Source organism: Oculina patagonica, chromosome 13 (genome assembly GCF_052425735.1).
Source record: "Oculina patagonica isolate OP01 chromosome 13, crgOcupat, whole genome shotgun sequence".
Lineage (NCBI taxonomy): Eukaryota > Metazoa > Cnidaria > Anthozoa > Scleractinia > Oculinidae > Oculina > Oculina patagonica.
Window position 1 is genome coordinate 24,193,342 of NC_135770.1, and position 27,883 is coordinate 24,221,224.

At 39.9% G+C, this 27,883-nt stretch overlaps 2 protein-coding genes across 4 annotated transcripts; both read right to left on the minus strand.

The window, feature by feature from the left end:
* Nucleotides 1–16,261: 16,261 nt before the first annotated feature.
* On the minus strand, nucleotides 16,262–18,574 carry LOC144636463 (putative skeletal organic matrix protein 5). Of its 3 annotated transcripts, none has more exons than XM_078495677.1 (6): nucleotides 18,434–18,574; nucleotides 18,175–18,317; nucleotides 17,915–18,055; nucleotides 17,764–17,806; nucleotides 17,051–17,177; nucleotides 16,262–16,967 (listed from the first exon to the last, which is right to left on the minus strand). In XM_078495677.1, the coding sequence occupies exons 2-6, from the start codon at nucleotides 18,236–18,238 to the stop codon at nucleotides 16,443–16,445; spliced, it is 900 nt and encodes a 299-aa protein (XP_078351803.1). In that variant the 5' UTR covers nucleotides 18,239–18,317; nucleotides 18,434–18,574; the 3' UTR covers nucleotides 16,262–16,442. The 3 variants fall into 3 exon arrangements, with proteins under 3 accessions (XP_078351803.1, XP_078351804.1, XP_078351802.1); XM_078495678.1 differs by having other exon boundaries at nucleotides 17,764–17,803; nucleotides 17,915–18,058; XM_078495676.1 differs by having other exon boundaries at nucleotides 17,915–18,058.
* Nucleotides 18,575–22,626: 4,052 nt separating this feature from the next.
* LOC144636476 (putative skeletal organic matrix protein 5) lies at nucleotides 22,627–25,142 on the minus strand. The gene is made up of 4 exons (XM_078495690.1): nucleotides 24,227–25,142; nucleotides 24,091–24,133; nucleotides 23,450–23,585; nucleotides 22,627–23,302 (listed from the first exon to the last, which is right to left on the minus strand). The coding sequence occupies exons 1-4, from the start codon at nucleotides 24,399–24,401 to the stop codon at nucleotides 22,784–22,786; spliced, it is 873 nt and encodes a 290-aa protein (XP_078351816.1). The 5' UTR covers nucleotides 24,402–25,142; the 3' UTR covers nucleotides 22,627–22,783.
* Between the last annotated feature and the right edge of the window lie 2,741 nt (nucleotides 25,143–27,883).

Consider the following 27,883-nt stretch of genomic DNA (forward strand, 5'->3'; position numbering starts at 1 on the left):
GGGGCGTTTTTGTTAGACGCTACAAATCGTCTGTCGCGTGGACCCACGCTGTCATGTTTAAGCTTGCATAAATTAGAATACATTATGTTGCACGTGACCAGTTGTGTTGTTGAATAAAGAATTCAAGATGTCGCTGTGTGCGTCCGAGTCTTAGTGACAAACATTACATGGTACCAGGAGTAAAATCTGGTAAAATGGATTCGTTCAAGCCTCCGGAAGCTTTGTCGCTTCAAGGAAATCCAAGTGAAAATTGGAGAAGATGGGTCCAACGATTCGACCTTTATCTGACGGCGTCTGGCAAAATAAAAGAAGACGAGAAAGTTCAGTGCGCGATCCTGCTTCACGTGGTCGGTGAAGAAGCGCTGGAAATTTATAATACCTTCAAGTTTGCTACTGGTGAGGATCCAAACAAGATTGCTGTTCTTAAGAAGAAGTTTGAGGAGTATGTCAACCCGAGAAAGAACACTGTGTTCGAAAGATATCGATTTTGGGAATGTAAACAGCAAGAAGGCGAGACAATTGATCAGTTTATCACCGAGCTGAAAACACGTGCAAAGTCCTGTGAATTTGGCGATCAGCATGACCTCATGATCCGCGACCGAATTGTGTTTGGTGTGAGAGATACCCGACTGAAAGAACGACTGCTCCGTGAATCGTCAGACCTTACCCTAGAAAAAGCAGCGAAGCAAGCTCGAGTCAAATAAAGGAATTGGAAGATTCTGACAAGAGCGTTCCAGTTCATTGGGTCGAAAACAAGTTCAATTCAAGGCGTCCAAAACCGCCGCGTCCTAAATTACCGTTCAACTGTTCGAAGTGTGGTACTAAGCATCTACCAAAGTCTTGTCCTGCGTTTGGAAAGCTTTGTCTCGTCTGTAAAGGAAAAGATCACTTCGCCAGAGTTTGTCCGCAAATGAAATCTCCCGTACACGTAGTCACTCCGAGCGATCAAGGCGCCATTTGTGGAGTCAAATTAGAAGCTCAATCAGATAATGGAGATCAAGAATTATTTATCGGAACAGTGACTAGTGCACCGCCTGTCGAAGACTCGGCTTGGTTTACGAATTTACGTGTCGGCGGAACACCGATTAAATTCAAACTGGACACAGGAGCCGAAGCGAATGTGTGGCCACTCAGTGTGTACTTGAAACTCAGAAATAAGTCACCGCTTTCGGAAACCAGCGTCATTCTCTCATCTTATGGAGACTTCAAGGTTAAACCTGAAGGAACACTAAACTTACACTGTGAAGCTCGTGGAATGAAACAAAACCTGCCATTTTTTGTCGCCGCTGTTGAATCACCACCGATTTTGGGACTTTCAGCTTGCCAAAAATTAAATTTGGTGAGAAGAGTAGAGAGTGTTGCCCAGGCCCCACTCACAAAGGAAGAAATTTTGGATGAGTTTCCTGACGTCTTTACTGGACTGGGCTGTATGGAAGGCAGTTATCACATTGAATTGGATGATACAGTTGAGCCTGTCATTCACCCACCACGGCGAGTGCCATATAGTCTGCTTGAGAAGCTGAAAGAAAAACTCCAGGAGCTAGAAGAGAGAGATATTATTCAGAAAGTGGACAGACCCACTCCGTGGGTTAACAGTCTCGTCATTGTAGAGAAACGTGATGGGTCCCTGCGCCTGTGTTTAGATCCCAGAGATCTTAACAAGGCAATTCGCCGAGAGCACCACAGGATTCCAACTGCAGAAGATATAGCAAGTCGTCTAAGTGGCAAGAAAGTCTTCTCCATAGTGGATGAAAAGGATGGCTTCTGGCAAGTGTGTCTAGATGATGAAAGTTCTCACCTCTGCACGTTCAACACTCCGTATGGCCGTTATCGCTTTAAAAGAATGCCATTTGGTATAAGTTCAGCACCAGAGGTTTTTCAGAAAAAGAATGAATCCATATTTGGAGACATTGATGGTGTGGAAGTCATATTTGATGACATAATTATCGCTGCTAAAGATGAGTTTGAGCATGATGCAATCATGAGAAAGCTTTTGCTAAGGGCACGAGAAGCGAAAGTTAAGTTCAATCCAGCAAAGCTCTAGTACAAAGTCAGTGAAGTCAAGTACATGGGGAACATTGTGTCTGAATCAGGATTGAAGCCAGATGTCGAGAAAGTGCGAGCCATAATTCAAATGCCATTACCCTAGAACAGAGAAGAGCTGCGGAGATTCTTGGGAATGGTGAACTATTTTTCTCAGTTTATTCCTAATCAGTCAGAAGCTACTGCCCCCTTGCGAAGCCTGTTGAAGAAAGATGTAGTTTGGATCTGGTCACATGAGCACACACAGGCAGTGGAGCATCTAAAGGAGATCCTGTCAAGTCAGCCTGTTTTAAAGTTCTTTGATCCTTCCAAGCCAGTCAATTTGCAAGTGGATGCCTCTAAGTCAGGTCTAGGAGCATGCATTCTCCAGGATGGCCACCCAATTGCCTACGCATCAAGATCTCTCACCCAAGCAGAAGTTAACTACGCCCAAATAGAGAAAGAACTTCTTGCAGTGGTATTTGGCTGCGAGAGATTCAATCATTACGTTTATGGTAGACCAGTAGATGTTATGTCAGACCATAAACCACTGGTATCAATCACAAAGAAGCCACTGGTTAATTCTTCTCCAAGACTTCAACGCCTGCTTCTGAGACTTCAGAAGTATGAAGTCAACATCTCTTATGTTCCAGGCAAATACATGTATGTAGCAGATACACTCTCAAGAGCCTTTCTGAATGAGCAGCCTACAGATGATGATTTGAACGATGACATGGAGGTGATGGTCCATAGCCTCATTACAAATCTTCCCATGACCCAGGAGAAATTGACGCAAATGAAGTCTGCAACAGCACAAGATGAGGACCTTCAGAAATTATGTAAAGTTGTTAAGAATGGTTGGCCTTCCCACAGAAGCCAATTGCCTGCATCAGTTGCCCATTACTGGAGTCTTCGTAGTGAAATTCATGAAGTAGAAGGCCTGTTGTTCCTTGGCCAGAGGCTCATAATCCCCCAAGATATGAGACAAGATGTCCTGAATTGTATCCATGAGAGTCACCTTGGTATTGAAAAGTGTAAGTCAAGGGCCAGAGCTGTAGTCTATTGGCCAGGCATGTCTACTGCAATTGAGAGACTGGTGGCTAAATGCCCAGTATGTCTCAAGTATCAAAGAGAGAACCAGAAAGAGCCTCTCCTGCCTCATGAAGTCCCCCAGAGACCATGGCAGAAGCTTGGTGCAGACATATTTGGACTGAACACTAACTCTTATTTAGTTGTGGTTGACTACTACTCTAAGTATCCTGAACTTTGTCTTATGAAAGACAAGACAGCTAGCTCTGTTATAACTAGCATGAAATCAATCTATGCCAGACATGGTATTCCAGATGAAGTTGTTGCCGACAACATGCCCTTCTCAAGCAAGGCTTTCCGTAATTTTGCAAGTGAGTGGGGATTTGAAATCCCCACATCAAGTCCCAGATACCCACAGTCCAATGGGATGAGTGAAAGAGCAATCCAGACCATCAAGAATTTACTTAGAAAAGCTTGTGCAGACGGAAATAACCCCTACATTGCTCTACTGGAGTACAGGAACACACCTATCTCTGGACTTAAGGAGTCACCTGCTCAGCTGTTAATGAGTCGCATGTTGAAGTCCAAACTACCTACTGTGGAGTCTCTCTTGAAACCTCAAGTGGTTGATAGCCCCCAACAGAAGCTGCAACAGCGGAGTGATAAGCAGAAGATATACTATGATCGGAATGCTTAGCAGCTGCCAAGTATTAAGGAGGGTGAAACAGCTAGAATAAGAAAAGGAAAGACTTGGGAGCCTGCCATTCTTACTGCACAACATAGTGCTCCAAGATCCTACATAACGAATGGACGTGTGCTGAAACGCAGCCTCATGAACTGCCGTTCAGAACGAGTGAAGGAACAAAGACATCACCTTTACCAGATGAAAGACAAGGAAGTTAATAAAAAGAGCGAGAGCAGACAAAAGAAGGCATTTAGAAAAAATCGCAGAAAAAAATTATTAAATCGCTCTTCGTTGGTCATAGCACAGTAAAGAATAATGAAGAACGTTTTTATTCACGACAAGCGACGACGCATAAATGGGATGGAATTGCATGTTGTGAGCAGAAATGAATAGAAACGTTCGAGATTTCATGTTTGAAAAGTCAATTGCCTTCAACTCTTCTTTACATACTCGTGTTTGTTGTGATTATTTTTTGTTTTTGACGAAAGACAAGACAAAGAATTTGGGATGCCGCCAGAGCGACAATTAACCTTGCATATAGGTGCAATTTTGCCTCTTGCCGCTTGAAACTAGTTTTCAGTCTGTTGCAATTTTATAAAACCACAGAAAGATTGAAGCTTATTGAAGAAACGGAACAAGTTCCTCTTTTACGAAAGCAATTTACTTCAAAGTTATAACAGTAACTAACAGAAAATGAGTCCGTGAACACGCAACATAATTCAACGTATAAATGTTTACATTTCACATGGTGACTCGGATCAATTTCACGGCAACAGACAGAGCGAAATAAAAAATAATTACGGCATGATTTTGATTTCACGGTCGTCATTTTCACCCCAGGAGTGAAACTAGTAAACACAGCGTGGAATCTTTAATAATAATCTTTAATCTTTGAAATGAAGACGAAGCTCGAAAGGTGCTCGAAAGGTGAAAAGAACATTTCCACGAGGTTTTGAACGCGTCTTGCGAATAATCTGACTTTCCTGAAGAATGCCAGCGTATCAAACTTTGCCTACTGTTATGGTTAGGATTTTTCAAGACAATGACGCTTTTGTTATCCCCCCTTGGGGACTTAGATGTTCGGTGACGCGAACCTAGACTCGGGTTAAGTCGGATCTAGTCGGCAAATTTTTCGATGATGACATTTTTTTCCCCACGGGAGACCACTAGGGAAAACACAGCTAGACTAACAGGGGGAGAGTAAAACAATGATGGTTACGTCAACGAAATAATGACTTGCGCGTACTACTCGCGGCAGCACGTGTGATAGTAATACGTTGATTAGAGATTCACGTAGGTTGAATTAAAACGACGTGACAACATTTGAGCAGAAAATTTCACTTTCGGCCAACCGGCAGAAGGATCTAAAAACTTCTTTTCAAAAATATTCCAGTTGATTTAAAACTAAGTCGTAATTCTCACTCGCACTCACGTTCAGAACTCCACTCCAGAAAAAAAGATAATAACCTGCGAGTGTGGCTAGTAAAAGATTTATTAAATCAAAGACAACGATTTTTGACAGAGAGGTAGTTTGAAGGCTCGTTTACACGATCGCAAGTGAAAACTAGTGGCGAATTTATCAATGCGATATCGATGAGCAGTATCGCAAGTGAAAACTAGTGGCGAATTTATCAATGCGATATCGATGAGCAGTTTCGAAATATACTTTCGATTTCAATGGCGAGCTCGCGGATTGCGCCGGACGAAAGTTTTTCTGGATGCGCGTCAAACTGTTCGAATAATTACCGTACCCAAATTCGCAAGTAGCCAATCAGAAGCGCGATCTACTGTCCTGATATCCTACGATATCAAGTCACTGACCTGATATGCCCCATATCACGGTCACTTTGAAGTAAAGTAGTGTTACTGTACGATGAATTAAGGAGGAGGTTTTACCAATAAAAACAGAACTTTGTAATTTAAATTTAGCGGTGTTTAGCGGTCGTAAAAAGAGAAAAACTTTCCCGCCAAAACTAAACTTGAGTGCGCTTGCCAATTGCGCGATGTTTGCCGACGAGTAAAAAATGAAAATGAAAAAATGGAGTCGGAATTTCCAAATTTTTCGCTTCATTTTGATTTTGAAAATTTAGAGAATGAAACCCTAAACAAACGAGTGGAAAAAAAGGCAGAAGAAGAACTTGGTAAAAGTGTTGAAGTCCAAGTCAACATAATTTGCAGTACGTTTTTTGCAAGCATGGCTTCAACAGAGCGAAAAATATAACCGGACTTTTGGCTGAATTTGGGTACGGTAAATACCTAATCGTACCTTTTTGGTACGCTTCGACTGCATATCAGGCTCGTTTGGTCTCGCCATGGGTATTTTGGCTCGACTGCGTCTCGCCAAAATACGAACCGGCATGGCTCGACCAAACTCGCCTGATATGCCGCCGAAGCGTACCAAAAAGGTACGATTAGGTATAAAAATAGCTTCACGGTGTAAACGAGCTTCAACTTAAGCTTCAACCGACGCAAGCACAAGCGCAAGTAAGAGAAATGGAAAAAAAAATGGCCCTTGTTTTGCTTTCCGCAAGCATAAGCATCGAAATTCAATCACGGTGAAATACAAAGAGCTGTTATCCTTGCGCTTGTGCTCGCGTTTCTAGTAGTAGCTTCTAGTGAAAACCAGGCTTTGATTGTTTGTAAAGATATCTGAGAAAAAACTCTTAAATTAACAGACGTCATGTTCAAAATTCTTATATTAAAACGCGAAAAAACAAAAAACAAACGGCTAGCGCGCGCACTACGAGCGCGTGTGCAGAGATGCCCTCGAAAATTACAAGCTACCGTACGCTACTTATATTTATGCAAAATCTACAGCAAAACAAAAAACAAACAAACTACACATGAAAGTTAAAAAACGAAAAATGAATAAAATGTTCCTTAAGGCTCAGGAACAGGAGGCAACGGTCCCAATCGCTCGCGCAACGGTATGTCGGCTTCTTCTTGACCGTTTGAGCGACCCCTGAACCTGAGCCAGAAAAAGTAAATTATAAAAACGAAAAAAGGCATTAAAACAACATTAATAATTAAACCGAACGCAATTGACAAATAAGAAAAGAGTCTTGGAACAAAGTCACTAATAAAAAAAATAAATCTTGAGGAGTGACCGGGTGGCGTGGTGGGTGATCTTGTGGCGTGATTTTGTGGCGTGGTGGATTTGGTCGATGAAATGAATGGTGGCGTGGTGGATGTACTGGTCGATGAAATGACTTGTGGCGTGGTGGATGTACTGGTCGATGAAATGACTTGTGCCGTGGTGGATGTGGCGGTGATCGGTGTGCGGCTGGATGATTTTGGCGTGGTAGATGATGGCGTAGAGGATGGTGGCTTTAAACAAAGTTGTGGTGGTTCAGGAAAGAGGGTGCAGTTAAGATGTGGTGGCCAGTCGATTGCAGCTAAATCATAATACTCTTTGCAGTGGAAAAAAACATCAAGACAAACTGAACGGCATGGCAGAAGTGGTGGTAAATCATTGTGGCTGGTGCAGAACTGAAAATGTGCGGTGCAAACAAAAAGATGACTCAGTGCAGAACATTGAAGTTTAAATAAAAGTTTGAAATGGTGTAGCAGCTCTTCCGTCAAAGTTTGCTGTTGTTGCAGACTGTGCGGCGTACGGTACGTTTGGTTTTTCCCAAGAGCATCTCTGCAAATTTGTACTTCCACTTCGCTGCATTCAGGCTGGGTTTTAGCAAGAGCGCCAGCAGCAAAAAGAACAAAAATGTAGAAAAACATTCTGAGAAGGTTGCTGATAAATCTCTCCGTGACTCTCCGTGACGTGACTCTGGTGTGACTGAAACTGCTATGCCGTGAATTCTACTAAAACCAGAGTTGTTCCTGTTTCGCACTTTTTATTAGCCAGTAAAAACCTGAGATCTTCAACAGTGAAACCCGGAGATAAGGATCTATTCATGGCCAGCAAAGAAATTACTAATTAAATTAGAAAACTATCCCTTGTCAAAAGTTTGAATTCACTGTCCTAGCTTGCGTTAAATGTTCAGTATTTTTCTCAGCTGTACTTATGGCCATGGTGGATAAAAACTAAACTAAATAAAAAAAACTGGAATGATCATTACAAACATTACGGAAATCCTTGAGCAATTTGTCTTTGTACATCCTTTTTTTTTCGCTTCATGTTCAATATCTAAAATCTCAGCACGGTAATCTAACACGGTAATCTCGGTAGCTTTTGCGAGCGGAAAAAGGCCACGCTTTATTTGAACAAGACAATTTTTTTAGCTTGTTTTTTTTCCCTTGTGGTCAATAAACTCACAACAGAAAACTTCGCATACCGCCATTTCGCGCGCTGATGACAAACTGATTGTGACAACAAAAAAGTATGTGTGATAAACTGGCTATTGTTGTTTGCTTTTGTTGTCATAAAAAGGTCCATTTCTCACCTTTTATAAATAAGGGAAGGCGAAGACTGACAGGAAAACGACGCTGTCTTAAAATAAACCACGGCGTGGTAGGTTTTGCGAGCGGAAAAAGGTTTAGCCTGCGTAGCAGGCGTCTTTGTACGTTGTTTTTCGCGTTTCCCATACGCGCGCTCGAAACTAAGGCGCCTGCTACACAGGCTAAAAAGGTTAAAAAACAAACACAAATGCTTTGTTCTATTATAAAGCACTCGAGAAAGCCAAACAGTTTATCCTGTTTTGTTTTATAATTGTCAAACATCAATTCACGATTAAGGAAATTTCAGATTTTAAATCACCACCCTCCGCCCCCAATCGCGACTGCAATCGCGAAGCAACGAAAACTAGTAAATTAAAAGGAATTGTTTTAGCTTGAAATCCCTTAACAAAAACATGCTTAAGCGTCTTTCAAAGTCGCGCGTCATTAGACTATTGTCTATTGGGGTTTGTCCTATAAACAGTTAACTTACAATTATATGCAATCTTAACTCATTCGGATAAATTACGTGTATCCACGCAACCACACAATCGCAACAATCTTTTTTTCAAGTACACATCGCTAAAAACTTATTCGTTGTCAAATATGGGTTTTCTCTGTGGGAAGAAGTATAATTTGATAAGCACATTGTTTCCACGTTATCATCTGTAGCATATTAAAGCCGGCGCCATACTTGGCCGATATCTAGCATGTCAGATATCGGCGATTTTATTCGCCGATCGCTGGCGATCAAATTCGCCGCGATCGGCGTATAAACTCGCCAAGTGTTTCGCTGGCTTGTCGCGCCAATTTTAAATTTGACTTAGAACTAGTGTCGCTTTCGATTGCGAAAGCGCTATCGTGGCCAGAAAAAGAGACTTGTATTGTAAATTTTGTAATTGCCGAGATAAGTTTTAATTCTAGAAGCTGCAGTTGTAATGGTTCGCGAGCTTTCGGAAAGTTTTAACTAACATTCAGAGTCGTTTCATGAAACGGAAGTTTTTGCTTACTTACTGTCCAGGCCTCGCTCTTCGCGTCACAATCTTCCCCACCCCACTCCCTTTAGATGTGTCAAAGCTACAACAAGCATTACCGCACCCTCCCCCACAAAGGCTGGGTTTGTAACACTTGTCGCTTCCGAAGAAATTTGAATTTCGCGCTCGGAGAGCTGGCTACGCGTCGTTGATTACCAACCTTTGTCTTACGAACAATAGAGACCCTTTCCTTTAAACAATAGATAAGACCATAAAAGGAGCGAAATCTAGTCTTTTTGTCAGCCAAAATCCTAGCCAAAATCCTAACCAAAAGCTTGATACGATTAAACTGGGAAAAAATAAATAAAATTAAAAATCTGAGTTTAGTAAGAGTTTTGGTACAAATACCTTCAGTTAATACAAGCTTCGTTGAATGAAATTTGCTACCCAGTGGTCATCCTTACATCCTGCAAAAAAATCAACTTAATTTTTCTGATCGGGTTTTAGTCAACGGCGATTGAAGTATTCCGAAAACAATTAGGACATACCAGCTGTATATTTGATGTTTTTAGCGATGTTTTGCTCATACGATACTTCAGACCGGACAATACCAGTCTAGTGAAGTTTCCTTTGCGGAGTAAAACTTCAAATGCCAGTAATGACGTTTTTCAGTGCATAGTAAAGCTACCACAGATGAACTAATAGCCTGTTTTAATGGAAACTGAATGCAAGCAAATGTTTCGAGTTCCGTTCTTGCACCTATGGTATCTTCCAATACTATCCCTAATTAATTAATTCCTTAATTAAATTAAAATAGTAATTTATCTAAGCGATAAATTTAAATAAAGACAACAGATCACTACTAAGTAAACCACTATAGCCAGTCATTGAGTCTGTTACTTACACAAACATAGCTATTAGGACTTTCTTTACCATCTAGTCTGTAAACTCTCTAGTCAGTCAGTCTTATGGATGGTTTTCTGCACTTTCGACCTTCGTCTGCTCGTTCTGTTTGTTCAGACCTTTCAGGTGCTTATGTACATGTTTGGCTGTTCACTCGGCAGTTCATTCGAATCGTTGTTTCTGCAGTTTTCATATCCGTTACTTACATGAACAGTAAAAGCCGAAATATTAAAACCTATAGAGTTCCGAAAATTTTTGGTTTTAATATCATAAATGGCATGCCACAGCGTTGGAACTATTCCTTCGCTTAGGAAAATCAAAATAACAAAAAGCCAGCAGCCAAAAATGTTCTACACGCAGGCAACCTAGGGTGCTAGTTTCCGACAAGTCTGAGGCACGTCACACTAACAAGTCAGTGAAAACAATGTTTTCGAATATTGGTTTACAATTGTCGGCCTTTCTTTCTTCATTATAGTTAGCTTCAGTTGACTGAGCAGTTCATCGCGTGCTCGTGCAATTGTTCCTCTTACATCTCCCCACCCCCCCCCCTCCCCGCCCCCTCCGGAGTAGTCAGTGTACAGTCGCCAACGGGATTTACGATTAGCATGCCCCTTTTTTCCGGCATTTTCTGAATAACAAGACAGTTTTTTGTTTCGATTGAGAGACATGTTCACCACTTGAGAAAGAGATCGGATTAAATGCAGTCTCGTGTTGATATTTTACGCACAGGAAAAAAAACAGCACCACATAAAGTACCAAGGCTCTGCTCTGCGCCAACGATATGCTTCCATCGGGACCGATCTTTTGCCACAAGTTGTGCCTCGCCCCGAGTTAAACCCATCTCGCTTAGCTCGGCCATCACAGTACGTCTCCGGGTTGTCTTGGGCGGCCCTCGCCTCCTTTTTCCAGGTGGTGTCCAACTAAGGGCAGGCTTGGGGATACGGTCTTGGTCCATTCTGAGGACATGTCCAAGCCAACGGACTCTTTGTTTTCTTGTAGAGTTCTTCATTCGAAATCTTGTTAGGCCAGAAAATGTTTTTATTTTTTTAATTTTATTTTTATTGCAAAACACACACAGAACGTTCTTACAAGGTGACATGTTCACTACTAATTACTTACTACACAAGACTTTACTAATTACTTACTATACAAAGCTTACTCTACTTACAGTACAATCCACTGCTTACACTACCTACATAACAATTAAATTGTTTACAACACACTACTTACAATACAATACTCAATTTCTTAAAATTTAATATTTATACTTATAACAGCGCAATACAATTTATCTCTTTTATTACATTTACAAAAAAAAATATCAACTACTTTTGGCTTATTAAAGATAAATTATAATGGCAGAAAATGCGGCATATCCTCCTGAGGCAGCCGTTGTGGAGGCGTTAAGCTTGTTCATATTGCTCTTCACCACACGCCAGCACTCGGCGCCATACGACAGAACTGGCTTGACAATGCTGTGGTATAGTCTAAGCTTGGTTCTAAGACTGTACTTCTTCGATCTCCATACAGGCTGGAGTCGTGCTTTGGCACCGCAGGCTTTCCCAAGCCTTGCCTTGATGTCCTTCTGTGCTGCACTATCCTTTGCGACGAGGCTACCTAGGTAGGTGAATTCCTCAACAAAGTCAAGTGATTCACCAACTGCCGTAATCGGTGCATCTGGGGTGGCTTTGTCATTACCATAGTCTTAGAGATGTTAATGTTTAAGCCTGTCTGCTTGGCGAACCTGTTGACCCTGTCGGTCTTCTCCTGTAGGTGATGACGATTAGTGGAGAGAGCAGCAAGGTCATCCGCAAAGTCATGATCTTCGAGTTGGGAAAAGAGTGTCCATTGAATGCCCCGGGGTTTGTCGGTCGTTGTTGTGCGCATAATCCAGTCGATGGTGAGCATGAAAAGGATGGGTGAGATGATACATTCCTGTCGCAACCCTGACCTCACAGGAAACCACTCTGACAGGTTGCCATCAACAATGACACTGCACTCGAACTGCTGGTAGAATGAGCTCATAAGGGGGGTCATCTTTGGAGGGACTCCGTATGATCACAAGATCTCCCATAGGGTGTCACGGTGCACACTGTCAAACGCCTTCTAGAAGTCAATGAAGTTGATGAAAAGAGGGGTGGTCCACTCGATTTACTGTTTCTCAGAGCAAAGATCTGATCTATGCATTCGCAACCTGTTCTGAATCCTGCCTATTCCTGTCTCAATTTAGTGTCAATGACTCTGTCTATTCTGGCAAGAAGAATCCCGCAGAAAACCTTGGATGGAATTGACAGCAGTGTGATGCCCCGCCAGTTGTCGCAATTTTGGAGGTCACCCTTCTTAGAAATCTTGACAATTAGGCCTTTGGTCCAGTCATCCGGTATTGTGTCTGTCTCCCAGATCGATGTCTCTGAAGAGGTCCGTGAGGACCTTGGTTGACGTACAAAGGTCAGCTTTTAGCATTTCAGCGTGGATGGAATCAATGCCTGCGGCTTTCCCGCTCTTCATGTTTTGGATGGCATGCCTGACCTCAGCTTCAGTAGGGGGACTGATGTTGAGAACATCTTCTGTTGGTGAGGGTCAGCAGGATCATCTGGTTCCGGGCGATTAAGTACCTCACCGAAGTGTTGTACCCATCTTGCAGCCTGCTCACGTTCTGTTGTGAGGTTGGTATTGTCCTTGTATTTGACAGGGGCAGACTGGTTGATGTTTTAACCACAGAGTCACTTTGTGATCTTGTAAACAGCGCTCATCTCTCCCCTTGCAGCAGCCCGTTCAGCTTCACCTGCTAACTCCCCACCAAAGGCTCTTTTGTCATTCTGGGCGCTCTTCTTCACTTCCTTGTCCTTCATCTTATAGGCTTTTTGGACCTGCTGCTGGACCCCAAGTGACTTTGTGCTCAGTGCTTTGGCTTTGAGTTGTTCCGTTTGATTACCGTCTCGCAATTGTCATTGGATGCTCCCATGACGGTGAACACATAAAGAACCTCTATCAAGGCAAGCGACGAGTACATTTTTAGTTTTAACTAAACCTTCGATCTTGAAACCAAACTTACACTTTACAACTAATAGACTATAACTGAGCTCTGCGAACATAACATAAACACAGACGTTTTGTAAACAGAACGCGAAAATTTTTTTCGCTGACCCCCAGCGCCCAACCGTGGTTCTTCTATTTGATTTGATTTCATCCTTGAAGTTTGTCTGCTTAATGAGGTTTATTGACAATATGACTAACCAGTTTGATAAAATCAATCACACCACATTTAGCCTCAATTCGATATTGTAAAAGTTTGCCAATTTGTACTCCGCTGTACTCATTTCGGGGTTATTTTCTGCTTGAGAGTCTTAAAAACTGTACTTCAAATTAACTGTCCCGTTTTTGCGGAAGTAAAACTTATCAAACGTCACGCGTCTCAGACATTTAGATTTGATCGAGATTTCATTATTCCACATGTTCCACGAGTTAGGAAATCTTCGCATGAATGTTGTAGCTTATTGTTGGAAAGAGAGTCTCAAAATGTATTCTTCGTTCAGGGAAACTTTACAATGCCGGCCAAATGTTTATTAAAAATTACCAAACAGATGTCGATATAGATTAAGATTTAGCTTTGACCAGTGATGTGATCAGCAACAAGAAACTGTCACACATGCAATCCCATCTGTTTTCAATTCTTTGTTGATTTACTTAAACTAATACGTGTATCATAATTTACTGAAGGTCGGCGAGGTTTGACAAGGTTATTGGTTGTTTATATTAGCGAACTGCTGTTCCTGTATCATAGCTTCAAAGGATTGTAAACAAAAAAGTAGTTTTAGCACTTTGCCGGCCGGGATAAACTTAAACTTTCTGCAAACTCATGACAAATGAAGAAGGCAGTCTGGAGTCTGGAGAAGTTTGGAGTCTGGAGTCTGGAGTCTGGAGAAGTTTTCTGACGGAGATGCATCACTCTCTAATGGCTCGTCATTGATCGGATAGTGCCCTACCGCCAAACATGAATCGCCAAACATTATTTTTAAATTTCCACAGTTGTTACTGAAAATAGAAACACCTTGGCCGTGTCTTATTCTGTGGGAAGAATTTGTTTCCTGGAAGTTTTGGAAGCCTTTCAGCTCGGCAGAAATTCAGATCCTTTTATTTAGTAGTTTGGTGAGAAAGACACATAACTTAATATTTTACAGTAAACCTTAAACCTATCAAAAGTTCAAATGTGAATAATAATTTTTGTTACGTTTAATAGACGACACAGAAGATGCTATTCCATTTAATTATTTCAGAATTTGCTATTTATTAGTAGCATGTTAGCAGCATGTAGGTAGTACAGCATAATAAGCTCGGTAATAAACAGTAACACGTGAATGTACTGCTCAAAAGACTAAGTAACTTTCATTTGAATAATCACTTACACCACAGTTCACACTGGCTTGTCTCATTATCTTAGAAAACCGCGTGTATTGGAGTGCACCGAAACACACTGGTGAATTGTAAAAAATGAAAGCAAGATTAGCTAAAGATCTTCCCCTTAACAAGATCCGTATCAAGCCAGAACCATAAAACACTGAAGACCTGGCTGGACTCGCTGAACTGTTTGATCCGTCTAGAAGCTCAGAAATACCATTGATTGGAACAAAGTGACACAATCTTCAAAACAAATTAATTAGTCTAAAAAAAATGAAAAACAGAACGAAGCACAAAGTTCTTACTTAGTAATAATGGTTAAATGTTTCATAAAGTGATGATTTTTTTTATCGCCATTGAGTCCAAAATCACGTAACAAGCTTGGGACAAGCCAATACCTTTTCTATTCAGATGAAGTTTCTGTCTGTAATGTACAATAAATAGAAGATGTAAAGCGCCATAGCATTAGTCAGAAACATTATTTATTCCCATCACCACGCTTTATTTGTTTTACAATACACTGTTGTTTAATCTCAAAATCAACTAACAACAGTCGTTAGGTTGTTTAATCTCAAAATCAACTAACAACAGTCGTTAGGGTACTCAATTAAGATAACTTCAGAGCTTTTCAAAAAGGGCTGTAGTGTCACTGGACCAAGATGTATCCAATTGTTTTGATTACTTTGTCCCCGTTGTCTCCACCATAGAAAGCGAAATTTCTACAGGAAGTGTTAGCACCTCTCATACCAAACCCAATTACCGAGTCGCACGAGTGGCAATCGTTTTCGTTGTTACCAATAAAACCGATTCTCGATTTTGCACCGCCTTTATGGCTACACACAGCTTTGAACCCTTCCTTGTTATAGTTGTACTGCAGGGAGGCCTGTGAACCAATCAATCGAATCTTCGAATTGCCCCGACTTACTGTCCCTGGGTTACTGAACAACGGTATATCCGACTCAAATTTGTTTGCTTGTACGCTAAGCTGTTTTCCTTTTATTTTTTACCCTCCTTTCCCTGCAAATATGCACTCAGAAAACACTTAACATATTTTCGACCTTCACTTAGAATATTTTAGCTCAATATTGTCCACAGGTATTCTAAATGTATCCATGTAATTGTTTTGCAAGAAAAGAAATTATTTCTGTACTTTGCGATATTTGCGTGTGTAAACGAGCCAAGTTAAACTAAGTAGCTTGTAATTGACACAAACACAATCTCTTGCGAAACTGTTTAGACCTCTATTGATTGTACGCTTGGTCACCGAGGCGCTTATTCACAAGTTGGCTAAACCAACGTTGCGCTTTTGGGGGAATTTCTAGCTGACAAACAATATTATATGCGTCGTCGTTACCGTTCGATATTACGTTACCGTTAAAGTAACCGTACTGTCTGTTGCTTAGAAACCAGTCAAAAAATAGAGTTGTGGCAATATTAAAAAGTATGCAAACAATCAAAGGATGCCTTTCGACCTGACTTTGCTTTGACAAAGCTTTCAGTGAACAACAGCCACTGAGAAATTCGAGAAATCATCAGTTTTCCTTTCGTATGTTGTTTCACTAGGTAGAATTACTTACTCACACGCGATGCGCAAGTATTTTGCGCGACGAATTTTTTAAGATCTAGAGACAGAGGATCTGGTAAGTAAACACTCTCCATATTTGTCGCCTCGAAGAGAATAATACCGTAAGCAAGGAATTTATCAAACTGGAGTGTAGGGGACGGGAACGTTATTTGGTAGTATGATATGGCCTTACTTAATGAACTGAGGGACGAGTGTTTCACGCGATCAGCGAGAGTCTAATCGCTGAACAGTGCCTTCTGTCCTCTTTGATAAGCAAATAATTTCAAGGAAACTGAGTCTTGTTAACTAGCAAAAGATTTTTATTTTGATCTTGATTGTACAAATACTGCATTCCCGATGTTTAAACCTTTTATTTCTACAAAACTACTATGTTATATATATATTATATATACTACTCTCTATGTTGCCAATGTCGCGACTGTTTCAATCTCATGTAATAAATTTCTGTTGCCAGTTGTCACTGCACCAAAATATACCCCATGGCTTTGATGTGTTTGCCTCCATTGAGTGAAGACGGGTGATCTGGGGCCTCGTGTCCACACGCGTTGAAGTCATCGGGTAGCCCTGCTGTACCAAACCCGATTCTGGAATCACAGGTGTAGCAGTCATTTTCGTTGTTAGCGAGAAAACCGATTCGAGCTTTACCCAACTTGGTGTAACCGCTAGCTACATTAAACCCTTCCTTGTTACAGTTCCGCTGTAATGAGACCTGTGATCCAATCAGCGTCTTCCACGTGTTACGACCCAGTGAGGTGGCGCGGTATTGCCCATCAGCGATCAGAGAGTACAGTGAGTTGGCCTGCTTGTTGATGACAATGAAGTTGATCTGTTGGCCGATCTTCATACCAAGACAAATCTTGGAGAAGGGTGTGCTCCAGTAGCTCGGTAACTTGGTCTCTTGTGTGTCAAACCCAGTCTTGCCTCCTGCAAGGTTAGAGGTATTTTTGTTGCTCCATAACTGAGAATCATAATGAAATGTTTTCTGAAATAAAATAAAAAAGGAAAAAAGTTTTTATTCCGATGAATGTCCACACTAATTGAACAGTGCTGGGGAAAGGTTTGTACCTTCTTGCCGTCAATCTTCATGACCATTGTCCATCCTCCATCTCCACATCCAAAGTTTCCCATGTGACAGTAAACAGAAGTCTTTAGTGAAGCAAACATCAGGGTGAACACTTCACTTTTTGACGACCTGTTAGGTGTAAAAAAAGGGTTTTCTTCAAAATAGAACTTGTCGGTGATGGTAAAGAACTTCTAAACAACATGACGGGTTCTCTAAATTAAAATTCTACTTTAACATGTAACAGAAACCGATCGTTTTATTCGTTCATTTCAAGTCGCATCCTCTTCCCTTTTTCTTTTCTCGCTGAAAAATTAAAAGTAGAAGTCACCCATATCTTAAATCCTCGAAATATTTTTGCTGCTAACCTTAAATTTAGTTGCCGACTGAACCAAACAACACATTTTGGTCCAGTGTTAATTAAATGATAGAAGTTTTTTCGCACACTGTTTTATTTCTCAATCAACAAAGTACATCTATAGCTCCTTATTACACGAAATTTTTGCGACCACCTAGTTTGATTCGTGACACTTTAAAAAAAATATTCACAAATTTGGATAAGCCGTTTTTCTTTATAAAAAGTGCTATGGCTTCTTTAATTTGAGTTACAAAATTTTCGCAATTTTTCAAAAAATAGCGAGAACCGCAATTTTTTTTTCTAAATTAGTTAGTGTAGCATCGAAAGACTATACTTGATCTTTATATAAAAAAAACTTACTTATCTTTGTCGTACTGTTCCTTGCAAGAAGAGACAGGGGCTGCTGTGAAAAAAAGATAATTTCCAATTTTTTAGATGTGAGTTTGAAAGCACGCTAGCTACAAGGGCTCGAAAGAAAATCAACATGCGCGAAAAATTGTGTGAGTTTTACCTGGTGGTTTAGGCTGCGAAGTTAAAGTTTGGTTGACCAGCTCAGTAAGTTTATCCAGTTTTATTTCCAACATCTTAATGGCTTCACTGACATGCGAATCATTATATTTGTCGTTTTTTTCCTTGCAGGAAGAGGAAGGTGCTGCTGTAAAATTAATAAAAAAAAGATAGTTTAACTTCTTTAAGTGTAAATTTTGGAAGAACGCTAGCTACAAGGACTCGAAAGATTATCAAAATATCCAAAAAAAATTCGAGATTTACCTGGTGGTTTTGGCTGCGAAGTTAAAGTTTTGTTGACCAGCTCAGTAATTTTTTCCAGTTTCATGTCTAACGCCTTGATGGCGTCACTGACATGCGAATCATTATATTTGTCGTTTTTTCCTTGCAGGAAGAGGAAGGTGCTGCTGTAAAATTAATAAAAAAAAGATAGTTTAACTTCTTTAAGTGTAAATTTTGGAAGAACGCTAGCTACAAGGACTCGAAAGATTATCAAAATATCCAAAAAAAATTCGAGATTTACCTGGTGGTTTTGGCTGCGAAGTTAAAGTTTTGTTGACCAGCTCAGTAATTTTTTCCAGTTTCATGTCTAACGCCTTGATGGCGTCACTGACATGCGAATCATTATATTTGTCGTTCTTTTCCTTGCAGGAAGAGGAAGGTGCTGCTGTAAAATTAATAAAAAAAAGATAGTTTAACTTCTTTAAGTGTTGATTTTGGAAGAACGCTAGCTACAAGGACTCGAAAGAATATCAAAATATTCCAAAAAAAATTCGAGATTTACCTGGTGGTTTTGGCTGCGAAGTTAAAGTTTTGTTGACCAGCTCAGTAAGTTTTTTCCAGTTTCATGTCTAACGCCTTGATGGCGTCACTGACATGCGAATCATTATGTTTGTCGTTCTGATCCCTGCAAGAAGAGGCGGGCGCTGCTGGAAAATTAATAAGAAAAAGATAGTTGAACTCCTTTTGGATGTAAGTTGGGAAGCACGCTAGCTACAAACAGCTTCAAAGGCACAAAATATGCCCAAAAATATTGCGCGAGTTTTTACAATTACCTGGTGGATTTGGCTGCGGAGTTAAAGTTTTGTTGACCATCGCAATGATTTTTTCCAGTTTCATTTCCTGCGTTTTAATGGCTTCATTGACATGCGAATCCTGAATCAAGTTACAGACCATCATGTTGTCGGCGTAGATTTTGGATGGAGTTTGTTTGCCCTTGACCAAAGGCGAAGATTTCGCGCCATTCACATCGATCAGAGCGAGCAAGTTGGCGGTAAAACAAACTGCAAATAACAAGCGCATTTTGAGAACTCGAGGTAAAACTTTGTGCGTCTCAACCGGCTGAATTTTTGTGGATTACTGTCTTCAATGATTTCGCTTCCCTGTTAGCATGACGTTATTGTCAACAATACGAGAATATTTTCTTGCTTGTAGCCACGTCGACCAATCAACCACTTCCAAATTTATTTTTAACTTGACACGGCCTCTGTGTACAACTGCTCTCAACAAGTAAATTTATTTAAAAAAAAATCCCGGCAAACTGAAATCAGTACAATTTACGTCGGTTTTGCCGCAATTATATTGAGATGGTTTAACGCGAAGTGACAATTTGTGAATATCTTTTTCTTTAATTACTGTTGAAAAGGAAGTTTTCTCACAGCATGCATACAATTAACGTCTGTCCTGTCTGACGTTGACTATTAGAAGGTTCACAAATTACAGTTAGGTTGAAAAATGTATTTACGCCAGCCGTTAATCGAAATGATGTTATTGGTTTTAAGCCTTGTGAGGCTTCCTTCTGCTGTCTTATATTTGTATTTAACGAGTATACGTAAAAGATTTTGGCAAGACAGGAACATGAAACACCATAGTCAAAACAATTCAATCGCGACCTATTCTACAACTTTGTTTCGGTTGAGAGATCGCGAATATTGAAAAAAGATATTGAAAAAAAAACTAATATATCTTAGTAGAAAATTTCTAAATAAGTGTTCGACAAGTGTGTAGTGTAGCTTTTTATTTAAAGGCGTCCGCGGAAAGTACAGCGATACCACTCACTAATTTAAATTTAATTTATCAACATTAAATTAAATTATTATCCAGCGCCTTCAAGAGTTTCAAGTGCGTTTGACGCTATCAGGTGGTCAGAATGAGAGTAATTCAGATATTTTCTCCTTTTGAGTAAACGTTTTTTTTTTGGTGGGCATGATTGCTTCGAAAATTAAATTTTAAAATATATCAGTGAACAGTTGCTTCACATAGCATTGAGCTCGTGAAGTTGCATTTTAATATGAACAATAGTTTTGTTTTGCCCCAGGCTGATGAATATAATATTCACGTATCGTGCATACAAATTGTAACTGCGACAAGTATCCGAAGTAGTAGTTTTTACTGTGTATAAGTATAAAAACTAGTTAAACGGTTTGAAAAACTTTGTTACCCGCAAATTGGTCGTGGTGAGAGCATAGTTCTCGTCAACGCATCCTTCAGCCGACTTCTGTACTCCGCTGTATTTAGCGAGTTAAGAGTGCTTAAAATAGACACAGGGATTAAAAACTCCGCAGTCAAAACAATTGTGAAACCCGTTTGTACGTTTTCGCTTCAAAGTTTTTAAATATTCGTTTTTGAAAAATAAAAACAATCTGAATCAATTCAGATTTTTCCAACGAGTTGTTGAAAGTTTGTTTGCTGGCCGCGCACCAATTTACTTATAGCTATTCGGACATACCAGCTGCAAATTTGATGTTTTTTTTTTTTAATTTTCGGTGTTCTGCTCATACGAGGCTTCTGAGTAGCAGTTCGATTGGCTTGCAATAGTTTAAAGTCGCCTGCACTCTAGGTTGACTTCGTTGCGAACAGTTTTGACTGCTGAAACACAATATATTATTCCGAATGACGTCGACTTGACTTTCGTCTCGGTATCATAGACTGTCCACAGCCCTCTATAAAACCCTTTTCGTGTTTTTTTCGATCGATGAGCGCGCGGTGAGAACGGCGAGGGAACTGGACGCCAGCGCAAAACGGAAGAAGCAAGGGGGTGCGTTCTTGCTTCGCGCTCGCTTCGTTTGCTTTTTTGCGTTGAAAAATCGAGAGGCTGTGGACCGGACAGTCCACGGTATCATGTAAACAGATATAGACGGAAATATATGGGGATGGAATGAACTCGTTCCGGAATGAAAGTCATTCCGGTATTATGTAAACAGGCCCTAAAATACTAGTTGATAGCATTGATTTGAAAAGTCATTTATACCACAATAAGCCATGTTTATTGACTCATTGTTATTTCACAGATACACGTTGGTGAATTGTTCAAATGAAATCACATTTCTCAAAACAAATTGTTTATGAAAAAAAAAACAATGCATAAAATTCTTACTGTTTCGTTGACGTTTTTGTTCCCGTTGCCTTCAAAATCATATAAAAAGGTTGGGACAAGAAAGAAAAAAGCGGAGGTTCAACAAGAAAGGTAGAAGAAAATATTTGAAGAGGAAGTTTAAGGTGTTAAGTTCCCTTGTATCCCCTACGCAAATTATTCTACTTGTCCTTAGGCAGCGTGTTCCTTTGCTTTCTCTTCTCTTGCTTATATTCTCATAGAAACACGCGCATTTTTATGTTTCACTTTTTTGCCATGTTTACCTAAATTTTTAATGCTCAGTCATCAGTGTATTGTTGCGCTAGAGAATAAATGAGTCATTCAGTATACCTGGCTTCGCTCCTTTTGCTCTTTTTGAGATTGGATGTTTGAGAAATTCAATCCAAGTCACTTGTAGTAAGTACAAACTATTCGCTCAAGAAAAACAAATATCGTAAATTTCGAATCGCGTAGTGTGTAGGCATGTGACTTGCATGGCAATTCTCTCGTTTTTCTTCTTTCGCCTATATTTCAGCCGCATTGAAATTTAGTTTTGTTGAAAAATACGTTTTGTTCCTTGTGCTTTGTATCCGACTGAGACTTTCAAATAAAAAATACGCTTACCAAAACGTTGTTATTTCTAAGACGTAAGTTTCATTGTCAAACTGTTTCAAAGACAGAAAAAAAAAATCCCTTTTGGTAGTCATTTGACAAATGTATTCAGCTTGAAAGCTGTGGAAAAAAACTGTCCGATATGATGTTTTGGAGATTTTAATTAGACCGGTGGGGGGGGGGGGGGGGGGGGGGGGGTTTGGAAAATCTTCTTTCTCTAAAATATCTCGGGCAATTTTTAAGTGGCAGGTTTTTCTATACTGTCCGATATGGAGTTTTGGAGATTTTAAAGGAAAATCTTTTTTACTAAAATATCTCGGGCAATTTTTAGGGGCAGGTTTATCTATACTGTCCGATATGGAGTTTTGGAGATTTTTAAAGGAAAATCTTTTTTACTAAAATATCTCGGGCAATTTTTAGGGGCAGGTTTTTCTACCATCTTCTGCTTTTTAGGGATACTTGTCTCAGTGTATTGTCTCTCCAACTCTGGTATTTTTGGGGGAGGGGGATGGATTGGAACTAAGGAGTCGTCAACGTATATCGCATCAAAAATTGTAATATTCCTTCGATGTCAAGGTAAATAACCGTCGTGTTAACTGAGTTCAGGAACTGAACTAAGACTTGAACTGTTAATTCAGGGCCTGGATCTTATTCTTCTGCGTGTAGCCGAACGAATTTTAGGACTTGGAGATTGCGCTTGTCCCGAAGTGTGTTGTGCAATTCAAAAGACAATACCATTAGTCACAACAATCCATCCATCACCACGTTTTATTTGCTTTACAACACTGTTATCTTTTCTCAAAATCTAACTACAACAGTTGTTGGGTTAATCAGTTAACTTCAGAGCGCATTTTGACTTAAGATCAGTTTTGCATAATATGAGTGCAAAAGGCATGGAGACAGTTCTTATCACTGCACCAAGATATAACCCATGGCTTTGATGTGTTTGTTGCCATTATCTGGTGAGTGCATTGCTTGGTTTCCACACGTGTTGGAGTCATCATTATATCCTCCTGTACCAAACCCGATTCTGGAATCACAAGAGGTGCAGGCATTTTGTTCGTTACCAAGGATACCGATCCTTGCTTTAGAAGCTCTATTAACGATACACATGGCATTGAACCCTTCCTTGTTACAGTTGGTCTGCATAGAGGCCTGTGAACCAATCAGTGTCTTCCACGTGTCACGACCCAGTGAGGTGTTGCGGTATTGTGCATCAGCGATCAGTGAGTACAGAGAGTTGGCCTGCTTGTTGAGGACAATGAAGTTGAGCTGTTGGCCGATCTTCATACCAAGACAAATCTTGGTGAAGGATGTGTTCCAGTAGGTCGGTAACTTGGTCTCTTGTGAGTCAAACCCTGTCTTGCCTCCTGCAAGGTTATAGGCATTTCTATCACTCCAAAAGTGAGAATTGTAGTGGAAGGTTGACTGAAAGGAAAAAAGACAAATACCAGCGTTTAAGAACCTTGTCAACTGTTGTAATCTTAAACGAAACATCCTTTTAATTTGTCAAACGCCAAATGGGGTAATATGGGAGGGTTAAATGACAGTCTTTGCTTTTGTCTCTTATTATACCTTTTGGCCATCAGTTTTCATGACCAGGGTCCATCCTCCACCCCCGCATGCTCCCATACCGTGGCTGGTCATGTGACAATACACAGAGATCTTCCCACTGTTTGTATGCAGCAAGTACGCCTTGTTTCCTCGTGACCTGATGAATGAAATGAAATATTTTAGACAAGAAAAGCCATTTTCTTTAATAATTTGCATATCAACTCCGAGTGAAAGTTACCTATTTCTTGTAAGTTAAAAGCAAACCATTATTAAATTAAAGCAAAATACTGAACTTCGCAAGAAAGTTATGCCAATTCAGCGAAATTGCCAGCGCGTCTCAAGGCCAAACCTGGTGCCAGCGACATATCTGACCAGGGCATCTTAGACCGAATAAAATTTTAAGAAACGTTCTGTTCCCGATTTAAGGCTAGAAAAATGGCAAAAAGCAATCACTGATATTCAGATTCGTTTTCTTTTATTACATCTCTGTCATCCACGTCGATCAGAAAAAGGCAATTTCTCATCTTCCGTTCTGTGTTTTATTTTCCACTTCCATACTTAACTTAACGATCTTCATTCCGAGGCAGATTTTCCATACTTAGCTTAACGCGGAACAAAAAAAATATAAACTTTAATGCTGATGACAGGAACATTTTACTTACTGGTGATTCTGGTAAATATCTCTGCACGAGGTAAAATATGGACCTGTGTGTGAGAAAATTGCAATTCAGTTAAACATATAAGCGAGCCACTGAGACGACGATAAAAAGAAAGCGATCAAACAGCTACATTTTATACCTGGTGGATTACCGACATTCAGCGCACTAGCAATAGCTTTGACATCAGCTTCAACATTGCTAAGCTTTTTTTCAAAAGATTTGATGACCGCCTCGCAATTGTCATTAGATGCTCCCATGACGGTGAACATAAAAAGGACCTCTATCAAGGCGACCGCGCAAACCCACCAGTACATCTTCAGTTCGTTAAACCTTCGATCTTCAAACCAAGCTGAGCGCTTTACGGCTAATAGACTAAAACTAAGCTCTGAGTTTACTACGTACACACAGACATTTTGTAAACAGGACGCGAAAATTATCTCGATGATTCCTAGCGTCCAATCGTGATTCTTCTATTCTATTTGATTTATAATCATTTTCGTTTGTTGACTTAATGAGTTTTTTTGACAATATGACTTTCATTTTGATAAAGTAAACCATATCACATTCAACTTCGGCTCGCAATTATGAAAGTTTACCAATGTTTACTCTGCTGTACTCATTTTGGGGTTATTTTCTGCTTCGACTAGTCCGTCGTTTTTGCGTATGTGAGACTAACTGAAACGTCATTCGTCTCAGTATTTGCATTCGATCATTTCATGAGTTAGGAAATCTTTGTTTGAATGCTGCGGCTTATTGTTTCAAAGAGAGCCTCAATTTACATTCTTTGTTTAAGGCTGGTTTACAATGCCAAATTTATTTTAAAAAATACCAAACGGAAAACTTTCTTTTTACAATAACAAAGTAAATTCTTGCACGCTGATTAACTAATATTTATCATCAAATAAAGTAAAAGCGTTGGCGTTAACGTGATTAGTATGCTGCCAAACTGTCAGTTTTTTAGCCAATGAAATTCTTTTAAGTGTTGCCAGGAGCCAATGAGAAGGCGAGACAAGTAAATGACAACAGTTGCAGACTGATTGCCTCAGCTGGAATAAAATTCGGAAGTTTCTTTTTTTATTAAAAGTTTTTGTGTTTTCTCTGTATTCTTTATTTATTCCTGCATTTCACCGTTTTTGCCGTTTGTTAGTTTAAAAAAACAAATTGACGTTAGTTTTTTGCGTCTGACCCTCTTTTTATTAATAAATTGCGTCAATACATTGTCAACGTTTGTTGTGTGGCAACACTTTGACAATGTTATGACGCTATTTAAAATCAATAAGAGAAAAACTGACGTCAATTTGTTAACGTGAATGTCGAGTCGGTATGGTCTCACAAGGAGTTAGTAATAAAATCTATGACCAGAGATGTCATCAGCAGGAACAAACTGTCACACAATCTCATCTGATTTTCATTTCTTTGTTGATTTACTTAAACTACTTTTGTAGCGTCATTTACCGAGGTTATTGATTGGTTTAAATTAGCAAACTGTTTCTCCGGTACCGTAGCTTCAGAGGATTGTGTTTTTAGCGCTTTGCGTGCCGGGATAAACTTAAACGTTTTGCAAACGACGGAGTAAATTGTTGCAAACATGACAAATGAAGAAGGCACTCGTGCATTTTGACTTAAGCACGAGACCGTAAGCGCGTGGTGACCATGTAGACGATACGAAGCATTAAAAAAACAGGGAGCGGTTCTGCACGGAGAGTGCGAAGTCGTTGAGCTTTAGTAAATGGCAGCAAAAAAACTGCAGCTTGGCGAAATTATCAAATAATTGCTTATGTACAAGTAACCAACTAAATTTACTACTTAAACAGGATAGCCTGATAACAAGAAAATGGCCAATGTAAAAAAAACCTTAAAAAATATCAAAGCAAAAAGACGAAAAAATCTTATAGAGGAGACTACTCAGTTAATAAACGATTCATCTGGTTGAAAAATAAGCGATATTTTCGTTATCCAAGAAGTCAAAAGTCCATTTGAAACTTGTCCATAGTGCAGTTTAATATCCAGCGCGACATTGAAGGAGTCCGCGTTGCACTCAACAAACGATTCTTTAAAGCCGTTACTGCGTTCTTTCTCATTAATCGAGTCTACTTTATAATCATTCGTTGCAATTAAGGTGGCTCAAAACAGCTTCTTGCATTTTTCAGCACCTCAACTTTAACAAATCAATCTTAGGACTCTTTTTCGGTTGACGCAACAGTTGTGGTATAAAACAGATACCCCATCACTGGTGGATAAGTAAATAAATATTTTCTGGACATTATAAGTTAACATAGTAACTTTAAGTGCTTAGAACTCAAAACCGAGCTCGGCGACCCCCACTTATTATGATTGAATAATGAACAGCATGTTAAGATAAAACTTTTGGCAAAGTCATAAAAAAATCTGTACATAAGGCTCAGAGCTACCTTAAATATTCGAAAATTTACTGACCCATCAAAATATACTAAAGAGCTTGAAAGTGCTGGAAATTTTAATGAGCCACCTTAAGAACTCTTTAAAATTGTGTTTTAATGTAAGAACGGAAAATTATCGTCTCTAAAATCTAGAAGTTTCATCATCCGCCATGAATTTTGTGACAAAAAATTCCTTTCTATTTCTCCGCCAGACAATAGGGAAACAAGAGACCTTTGGGGAGTGGGGGAGGGACACTGTCTCTGCCTTTTGTTCTCAAAGGGCCAATTGCTTCCCTTACTCTTGGACGGAGTTTACACGCTACCTTAACCACCCCAACACGTGGTCATCCTCTTTTGCTTCAAATAGATATCATATTGTGTCCGGCAGATAGAAATATTGACCTCTGAAGCCTTAAATTTAGCCTGTGTACGGGGGACGGCTGTACACAGGCAACCTATAATTTTGATCAGGAAATAATATTTTGCTTACTTGAATACCATGTTCCCTGCTAACACCTTCCAATAGTTTTTCGACCTACGGACTTCGCACTCAGAAAGCACCACTCTCGGCGTCATAAAATCGCGTGGATACACGTAAGTTTTGCGGGGGTTAATATTGCGAGGAGGTGCCGGCGCGGAGAAGCGTGATCACAAGGCTAAACTATTGTTGCAGATATGTTGAATATATGTACACAGGCAACCTATAATTTTGATCAGGAAATAATATTTTGCTTACTTGAAGTATTATGCCCCCTTCTAATCCGAATAGTTCTTCGTCCTACGGACTTCACATACAAAAAGCGCCACTCTCGACGTCATATACAATCGCGCGGATACACGTAAATTTTGCGGGGAATTAATATATACATTGCGAAGAGGAGCTGAAGTAGCGTTATCAGCGTTACGACACAAGACTAAACTATCGTTGCAGATCTGGAGAAGTTTTCTGACGGAAATGAAAATCACTCTCTGATGGCTGGCCATCGATCGGATAGTCCCTCGCTCCACAGTATCGCCAAACATGAAAATCTAAATTATCACAGCTGTTACAACACAAACACCTTGGCTGTGTCTTATTCTGTGACAATTGTTTTGCATTACTATAAACATTACTAGTTTGGTGAGAGAGAAAGACGCATATGCTTACTAGTTTATATTGTATTTAAGCAGCAGTTCCATTACTTTTAGATTCCCTTCATTATTTTGCTGGGTTTACGTTAAAGGAGCTATGTCACGGGGATTTCGCAGATTTTTTGTCTTAACTGTTCTGAAATTAGTGGTTGGCAACCAAACCCATGAAAGAACATTATCTTTGAACATCTAAAGGAAGTTAGTAGAAACTCAGCTGTGTTCTACTGGAAATCCGCGAATCTGATTGGTTCTCCCACTGTTTTCTA

What these genes read in the sequence shown, in the direction of transcription:
- LOC144636463 (XM_078495676.1), bottom strand. Translation starts at nt 18,238, where the DNA reads ATGAAACTGGAAAAAATTACTGAGCTGGTCAACAAAACTTTAACTTCG. An exon ending in TTCGCAGCCAAAACCACCAG is followed by an intron (nt 18,059 to 18,174) that starts GTAAATCTCGAA and finishes TTAATTTTACAG; the next exon opens with CAGCACCTTCCTCTTCCTGC. An exon ending in TGAAGATTGACGGCAAGAAG is followed by an intron (nt 16,968 to 17,050) that starts GTACAAACCTTT and finishes ATTTTATTTCAG; the next exon opens with AAAACATTTCATTATGATTC.
- LOC144636476 (XM_078495690.1), bottom strand. Translation starts at nt 24,401, where the DNA reads ATGTACTGGTGGGTTTGCGCGGTCGCCTTGATAGAGGTCCTTTTTATG. An exon ending in GAATGTCGGTAATCCACCAG is followed by an intron (nt 24,134 to 24,226) that starts GTATAAAATGTA and finishes TCTCACACACAG; the next exon opens with GTCCATATTTTACCTCGTGC. An exon ending in GATATTTACCAGAATCACCA is followed by an intron (nt 23,586 to 24,090) that starts GTAAGTAAAATG and finishes TTCATTCATCAG; the next exon opens with GTCACGAGGAAACAAGGCGT.